Below are 8,815 nucleotides of genomic sequence, written 5' to 3'. Positions count from 1 at the left end.
CTCACCTTGACCTCCTTCCACCTATCGCATTTTCAACGCCCCTCCCCCAAGCCCCTCCTCCCTACCTTTTATCTTAGCCTGCTTGGCACACCTTCCTCATTCCTGAAGAAGGGCTCATGCCCGAAACGTCGATTCTCCTGCTCCTTGGATGCTGCCTGACCTGCTGCACTTTTCCAGCAACACATTTTCAGTTTTAATCACGATTGCAATACACATTGTTCAAAATCCATCACCATATATTCCTACAAGATTGGAAATGGATAGATCATGCAGGAAAAGTGAATAAAAATACTTGTTTTCTTTCTTTGCATTAAATGCTGGTTATTGTCTGTATTTGTTAAACAGGGTATCACACACAAGATTGCATGCAGCACTTGCAGATGTTCCTACATTCTGCATCAGAAAATGGTAGGGCATCAATTTATGAAACAGTATTACAATGAAAAAATTTAGATTCCTCTTGTATGGTCAGTGAAGATTTAAATCGAAATTTAGGATTTTCTCAAACGATAAAGAGGGAAACCTCTAACTTGATATCCTCTATCACTCATTCATTTTCTTACCATTGCCATAAAAGAATCTTGGTTACAATGGAGAAGGCCAATCTGCCTCTGATGGCTCTCTGCAAAAGCAATTCACATGGTCTTATTTGTGATCACTTTCCTCAAAGTCACACAGATGTCCTTTTCTCTTTAGGTCATTATCCAATTCTCTTAAGAAAGCCTTGATTTAATGTGCCTCCAAACTACACTCCAGCAGCGTATTTAACACCCAAATCACTTACAGGGCAAAGGTATCTCATTCCTTCCTTCCTTGAGCTAATTACTTTAAATGGGTCATCCTACGATGTTTGACAATTCCGCAAAATTTGCCCACTATCTACTCTATCAAAACAGTAATGTCTTTGAACTTCTACTTCTTTTAATCTTCTCTTCCAAAAGAGAATAGCACCAGTTTCTCCAAATATTAAGTTGCTTTTCCTTGAAACAACTTATGTGAATCTTTCATCCAATTTCTCTAATGTCTTCTCCCCAAAGTACGATGACCAGAAAAAAGTGTAATACCAAATGAAGGTTTATACAGGTTTATCATAATATTTGTGCCTTTGTAATTTGTGCCTTTTGTTTCTAAGGTCCAGAATCCTCTATATTTTTATTAACCACTTTCTTGACAGGCCCTTCACTCATCGATGCACATATTGCTCCATGTCCCTTTGTTGTTGCATTCTGTTCAAAATTGTGTCCTTCATTTTGTAGTGTCTCTCCTTGTTCTTCCTACATTAAAGAATCATGTCACACTCCTCTGCTTTAATTTTCTTCTGTTTCTTGTCCACCTATTACGCCTGTCTATAGCCACTGAATGTTTATAATTGTCTTTACTGTTTAACACTACCCCAGTTCACAACACAGTTACTTCCAAGTTTTGAGTCGTGCAAATTCTGGTTTTGCACTTCGTAAGGAGTTTTCTTCCACCTACTTAGCTGGAAAATAGTGCTTTATACAAAGTGCCTGAACAAAGGGAAGCAATCCTACAAGACCATGAGCATCATAATTGTTACTCCTATTCAAAACATATTTATGAGTACACAACAAACAAAACAATTACATGCAAGTATTTGCACAAATAGCATGTATACATGACTGTTGTGTTCTGTAGGCAAAATGGATGCCTGTCATATATCAAATATATCCTTCCCTAACATTTATGGGCAAGGAGGTGCCAAAATATAAATGTTAATTTATAACATTAAGTATATTGAATTTGATATCCAATATAGTTTGCTAAACTTCTGATTAAATAAGCAACACGTAGAACGTTTAAAAAGTCAATGTACATTGTTTGAAGATATTTACTTGACTTGATTAAAAGAAATAATGATACTAAGTTGAACATCACAATCACATCAGCTGTTTTATGAGTTTTTGTGTGTGTACTAAATAGAAGATCATCTTCCACTAGGAGGCAATAATACTCCACTAAGCTAACACCAAGCCAGATACAAACAAATCTACATTTTACTATGTGAAGCAGAGGATGTAAATATTAACCGATTTTACAAGATAATTTTTTTAATATGTCAAGATTATATTGACTGCTCATAGCAGATTTTCAAAGTGTAATTATTGTTTTAATAATTACCAAATACAAGAACATAAAAAACAACCAGAGGAGAATTGGTAAAAGTGGTTAATGCAGTTAGTGATGCTCACTTGTGGTTTCAGAATTTCAAGATGATACAAGATTCTGAAGATGGTGTGTGAAAGAAATCACAGTCACATGTACAACCTGTACCCAATTTATATTTCTCTGCAAATCTGCAGAACAGCATCAACTGTATAAGTATAAATAACAATAATTTATCTAATTTGACTTCCACATCGGAGAAAAATATCTTGCTTTTATCCTTTGGAGATGTCTCAGGCTATGAAACAAGACCTTTTACAACAGACTGTGTTGAATAAGAACCTCCTGCTGGCTTTAGCTGGAAATCAAGAGTCAGCGCATGCGTGGGTAGATAATTTAGCATATTCTGGTGCATGAGCTGACTTGGACAGCTCTTAGTATAAACCCTGGGGCATGTCTTATTCAGTGCAGGTCATCCTGACCTGCAATAAATACAACCAGTGTTAAGGTTGAAAATAAAACAGGTCTTCTGTCAAATTCTGAATATTTTAATTTATATAATACATTAAGCCTGAATGAAATTTGTTGTACACTTTACATTTTTAATTGTAAAAATGTACATTACCCTTTCCTTTTTTACTTATTGTTATCAAAAGTATTTTTAAAAAATCCACTTGTCTTTTTTGATACAAGCTATTGCTGAAAAATTAGAGAGATGCTCACAAAGCTTTTCATCATGTCTCATCAGGACAGTTGCAAGAATAACAAATATCATAGGGAGCAACAATTAATACTGCCTGAGAGTACGGTGCTGATCAGTTAAGCTGGTGCTATGGGAAATGCACAATATAATAATTATCTCTCAGCTTTGTTTAAATTCAAACTCTGATTGGTTGGAGGCACTTTAACGGGGAATGCATCAGAGAACAGTCTCCTCCTGTTGTGATTGGAATCAAGGTGAAAAGCCTCAACAGCATCTCTCTTTTTCAGCAATACCCAAGCTCTAGCTAGCAAGCAACTTTCTTTTCTTTTACAAATTAATTGTATTAAAGCACTGCATAATCAGTACGAATAATTGAAATGGATGCTACTGGATTTTGCTGAACAAAAAATGTATTCAATGGATTGTTTTCTACAAGTATTAACTACTGCCACAAAACTCTGGACAGCTAATAAACCAGACAGACAACAGATGATGAAACTGAAAGAGCATTAAGAAATGCTGAGAAAGAACCAAGATCAATAATTTACAAAACTTCATACATAGCATCTCTGTACCATTATAAATATAGTGCCAAGACTATTTCCCTTGGATCAATTCATGGTTAGAAATTTGTAGTCCAAAATTTTATTTTATTTATTTTTACTTATTCTTTTATGGGGGAGGCAGTGGTGTCATGGTAATTTCTTGGGATTAGTAATCTAGAACACCAGAATAATAATCTGGGAATATGAGCTCAAATCAGATCATGGCAAATGGTGGAATTTGAATTAAATTAAAAATATGGGGGCAAGAAAGTTAGCCTAATGGTGACCATGTAACCACTGCAACAACCCATCTTCTTCATTAGCATTCTTTAGGGAAGGAAATCTGCCATCCTTAACTGGTCTGACCTACATTGCCTCCAGATCTATCGAAATTCAGCTGATTCTTAACTGTCCTTTGGGCAATTAGGGATGGGCAATAATTGCTGGACTAGTAGTGATGCCAATCCCATGAACAAATAAATATAATATAGACTTTCATTCATGTAGTTATGCAGACTTAGAGTTTTATTTTTTTTAAAATAGAGAACATGATGCAAAGTTTTCAAGATGATTCATGTAAAAAAAAACGCCAATTCCATGCCTAGCTAAATGTGTGCTGTGCTATGTTAGCTTGTTTCATGAAGAATTCCAGGTATGTTTCCAGAGATTATTATTCTGGAAAATGCTTCATCCCTTAATTTTCTTTCATTCAACAGTACTGGAGATTTCAAAAACTTGTTATGAACCAAATTTAGGTAATCTGAAGAGGTGTCCAGAAGGCAAATTTAATTTAGTTCTGTAAAACAGGAAAAGCAGAAGAACCTCTCACCCCTCCCGCAACCCCACATCCTTAGACTTATCTGTCTCCATACCTAGAGGCAGCCCAGCAACACAGGATGCAGTTACCTTAGGACAGTGGGTTTCCCCAAGATATTCCTTTCCACCTGAATCCCAGTCATCCTATACTAATGAAGCCTGGTATCCAAAACAGAACAGGTGAACCATTGAAATTGTTGGGTGCACAAAGGGAAACTCTACTGCTACATTACACAGAAAAGCACAGTTGTGTATATTTGACTGATTTCTTTCATCATCTTCTGAAGACTGATGTCCTTGCTGGAATACAGCTCCATGATGGCAGCACCTGTCTAATACATCAAATAAACAAGCATTGCTGATGTAACAGTGTACAATGTCAACAGGCTTTTTAATCAGAGGGGAGGGAACATAGCTGAGTGTGATTCTATCCTCATCTAATGCCCTTATTTGCACTCCCAATGTGGGTCACTATATAATAACAAGGAATGGGAACCAGGACTGATGTTTCTTTTAAATTTAGCGGTAATGCTGTAATGTGAAGAGCTCCGGTCAGTCAACGTTTGCCAGAGATTGAAGTTGGAACCTTCCTGGTCACATGGTTCAAACACTCAGGGCAATTTCTTGTTTTTTTTAAATGCCTTCATTAACCTCTGCATTTATTGTTTTTTGTATTAGCTTTTCATTTTGTAAATGATTAACAAATTAAACACAATTTTTACTCCAGCTCAGTCAGTGACAGATGCCAACAAGACGCCAACTAATGCCCATCATTATTCCACTGAGATTCAGTTACAAATGGGCAGGAATACCTGTTTGCAATCTAATCGATGTGCTCATATGCAAACTGGCAGCACTAACAGGGCTAGTAAAGCAGAATGCTGGTTTGAAAAGACATGTTTGTTTACTGTAGTAGCATCAGAAATTCTTCCATTAAAGTCCCCGAATAATAGAGTACAGTTTCTTAAAAAAACAAAAAAACATATAATAGTGATAGTCAGCAAATTTGAGATGAATGATTCATTTTGTTTGAGATTTAATTTAAACTTTGTAAAAACCCATCTAGATTCACATCTGTAATCCTTGTTCAGAGTCCACCATCTGCTTCAAGTGTATTATATTTTTCACTGATAATTTAGAGGGATTCAGCATAGATGTCATTCTTATCTGGAAATCATTTAGCCATTTGAAAGCTTTTTCCTATTGCTTAAGTCTCTTATTACCTGAAAGAATCCCGGTGGTACCGGGCCTACTGGCATTCCGTCTCCTGGGGGAATGTTTCCTAGCACTGGACTGGGAGCTGCGGCTGCACTCTGAAAAGAAAGGCAACTCCTGTGTCATTACATCCTGTAGCAAGGAACTGGCATACTTCCTAAGTGTAAAAAGTAAAATAACATACTCTGAATCAATTAAACTTATAACAAAAACAAATCTAAATATAACTTTTATGTGCAGCAAGCATTTACACAGACATTTTAAAAATTATAATAGTATTTAAAAGTTTAGCAGCTAAAAAAAGGCCAATCTTCTTTGCTATGAATGCCTGGCTTTGCTAACAATCAGTGCTACCCAAAATATGTATAAATTTGCATGTCAAAGCACCTTACCAAAGGCCACACTGTGTAAAATAGTCATAAAATAATATTCTTAATTGCATAATTCAACTATGAGGTAGGGTTCAACAAGTCTGCGTTGTTATGTTGAAAGTATTCTCCTACATGTTGGTCTACACAGAAGTTGGAATTTTTCATTAAATTGAAATTCTTGAGATAGCAGCAGATTTGAAGGTAAACAAATATGATTTCCTTATTGATTTCACCACCTGTTAAAAGCAAAAATGCTATCCCATGAGCAGCAAGTGGCTTCAGTTTAACAATATCTCTCTCATGCTTAAGTTGAAACTATTTGTGATCCTAAATTTCTGAAAATTCATTGTTTTGACATGACATTGAGTATCTTCCGTAAAGTTTAGACTTTGAAGGTAGATGTTATTGTTCAATTATTGTTATTGCTGTTACAAGTTGATCAATTATTTTTGGAGGTCAGTGAAAATTAGGTGACGCACGGTTATTGGAAAGAAATGTCAACTTCAGGGACTACACATTTTATTATAGAAAATTTCAGGAGATAATTCAGCAAACATAATTCCACAGAGTACCAAGTGATAATGCCAAAAAGTTTGGAAAGTACCATTTCCTTATTGTTTCAGTAGCTGCAATCCCTTAGGCCAAGTTTTATTTTCAATCATATGAGTACGGTCAATATTCAGTCCTAAAAGTGCTCACTATGATTAAGTGATGAACATCTTGTGTCTGAGGATGTCCCAAGTAATAGATCTTTTATCTCTATGTAGATCTCTTCAACAGAGATTGGGGAATCCAAAGTCTTCAAATCAATCTTAGTGAACTGATGGGGGTGACATGTGAAGTCCTGTGAGTATTGACTGGGTTCTTGTCACGATGCCTAGGAATGTGGGGTATTTCAAGTCATGTACAAGTCTACAAATTCTGAGTAGCATTGCCATCTGTTTTTTTCCCTAACTATTGCAATTTCTCTGTCTTGGATCTATTAACACAAGGTGCATGCAAGAAGCTTTCACAGCTCATCATCTTGTTCACAGTATTTACGTCTGGTGGAACTGAGCAGTTTTTATGTACCTGCTGATAACAGGCTGCTTAACTCTCCTCTGGTTTGGATTAGGGCTCTTTCTATGCTCTCTGACAGGCACTTCCTGTAGCGATTTAATATTTGAAAATGTTATCACCTCTAAAAAAAAATATACTTCATAGACTTGACATCACCACTGAGGCCAGATGGCATTGTGGAGGGTTGATTTTTAAAATATACTTTTAAAATTATGATGATATTTATCTGATAAATATTATAAACAGAATACACAATCAGAAACCATGGTCTTTCATATACTTCTAAGATATGATGTGAGTGATAAATTATTACTTGCAACATTTCAGGTGCTAAGATTGCAGAAATACCAAAGCGCACAAGAGATTCATTGTATATGTCTCCCCTCATAACTAAAATCAAGTTTTCAGCTCTAATTCTATTGTTTATCATTTTAAATATCTAATTATGTAGGCAGCTGGGGTCGAAATTTGTAGTTTTCATATGAGGGATGATACTTCAAGCTTCATGCAAGACAATAAACTTTATAGAGCAAAGGAAGGCAAATGCTTTCATCATGGAAAGAACAAGCCCCAAACCATTCCCAATGTTGCAGATTTTTCCCAGGATACTTTTTAATCAAACCATCCAGGGGTGTTATGACACAACTCTGGAAGAGGTACGACTCAAACCCAGGCTTCCTAGCTCAGGAGGTAGGGATACTACACCACGTCACATAAGCTCTCATCTTTTTCCAGTGTCAGGCTGATAACAGGATTGGCTGTACTCTCTTTGAGGCACATTGTTAATAAGGGCAATTAAGGCCCCATTATGAGCTACACAATTATGAACAGCATTGCTGGAATGTTCCCATATCAAGGCGGCCCAATATCAATTACCTTGATTTAGGCTCCCTGTTGAGAACTAAGCAGAGCAACCGAGCCAGATCCTCCTTGCCATGTGATGTGACTACTGGGTGAAAGACCACAATCATGGTCTACAGAGCAGTTTCCCTTCATCCCAATCTTCCTACCAGCTTCAGAAGTTTTCAATGCAGCCCTACTGTATTGGTTAGTGAGGACATCCTCACAGTCTTTAACCTGTTTCAACAACAGGTACTTCTGCTTGTGGAACTGAAGGCCTGTTATTACTACAGCAAAATCCGCCCTCCCACTATCCTTAGCATTTTAGCTAGACAGTTGTCATATTTTGCAGCAATGAACAATCAAGGAGGATTGTGGTCAATCAGGTGACTAATCCTTTGTCACTCAGGAAAAGTAGTGAGGTGTCTGAATGAGTGATCTGCAAGCATGTCAGATAGGAAGCATTAATTGTTTAATGAGGTTTTTGTGTGAGAACCATTGAGGGAAAATGTTACATATAATATTGAGAGTGATAAATCATGAGCCTCAGTGATAGGTGGATGCGATGGCAGAGCTAAAGTGAATATGAGAGAGCGGCGCGAGCTGGGCGGAAGTGAAGTTGGAGTGCAGAGCTACTCAGGAAGGTAAGTGATTGATATTTAAGAACTTACCTCGACGCCAACGGTCTTTTCACAGCAGAGAGCGGCGCGAGCTGGGCGGAAGTGAAGTTGGAGCGCAGAGCTAATCGGGACGGTAAGTGATTGATATTTGAGTGGGTGTGTTCTAGTCCCCAGGCCCTACATAGTAGGGCCTCCCTCCCATCCTCCTCCTCTAACCTAACTTTAAAGTCCACAGGTAAGCAACTTAGTGTTCTTGTTTTGGAGACGAAGTGTAGAGTAATGGCAGCGCAGGCAGTGGAATGTTCCTCCTGCAGGATGTTTGAGGTAGGGGTGACCACCGATACTCCTGCCGACTTCATCTGCAGGAAATGCAGTCAGATCCTGCTCCTCACAGAACGAGTTAGGGAAATGGAGCTGGAGTTGGATGAACTGAGGATTATTCAAGAGGCTGAGAGGGTGATAGATAGAAGCTACAGGGACATAGTTACGCCAGAGAACAGAGATAGCTGGGTAACAGTTAGA

At 37.4% G+C, this 8,815-nt stretch overlaps 1 protein-coding gene across 9 annotated transcripts in view; it reads right to left on the bottom strand.

Annotated features, from left to right (window-relative positions):
• Nucleotides 1-8,815, bottom strand: part of LOC122559094 (single-stranded DNA-binding protein 2) — a 378,880-nt gene that overhangs the window by 75,032 nt on the left and 295,033 nt on the right. For 6 of the 9 annotated variants that reach the window (XM_043708394.1, XM_043708422.1, XM_043708377.1 and 3 more), the window contains one exon: nt 5,412-5,501. The exons of the other annotated variants lie outside the window; for them this stretch is intronic. In XM_043708394.1, coding sequence (XP_043564329.1) covers nt 5,412-5,501 — 90 coding nt within the window. The remainder of the gene's footprint in view (nt 1-5,411; nt 5,502-8,815) is intronic. 9 annotated transcript variants of the gene reach the window in all.

The sequence above is a fragment of the Chiloscyllium plagiosum genome, chromosome 2 (assembly GCF_004010195.1).
Source record: "Chiloscyllium plagiosum isolate BGI_BamShark_2017 chromosome 2, ASM401019v2, whole genome shotgun sequence".
NCBI classification, from domain to species: Eukaryota; Metazoa; Chordata; class Chondrichthyes; order Orectolobiformes; family Hemiscylliidae; genus Chiloscyllium; species Chiloscyllium plagiosum.
This window is presented reverse-complemented; position numbering and strand designations above follow the sequence as displayed.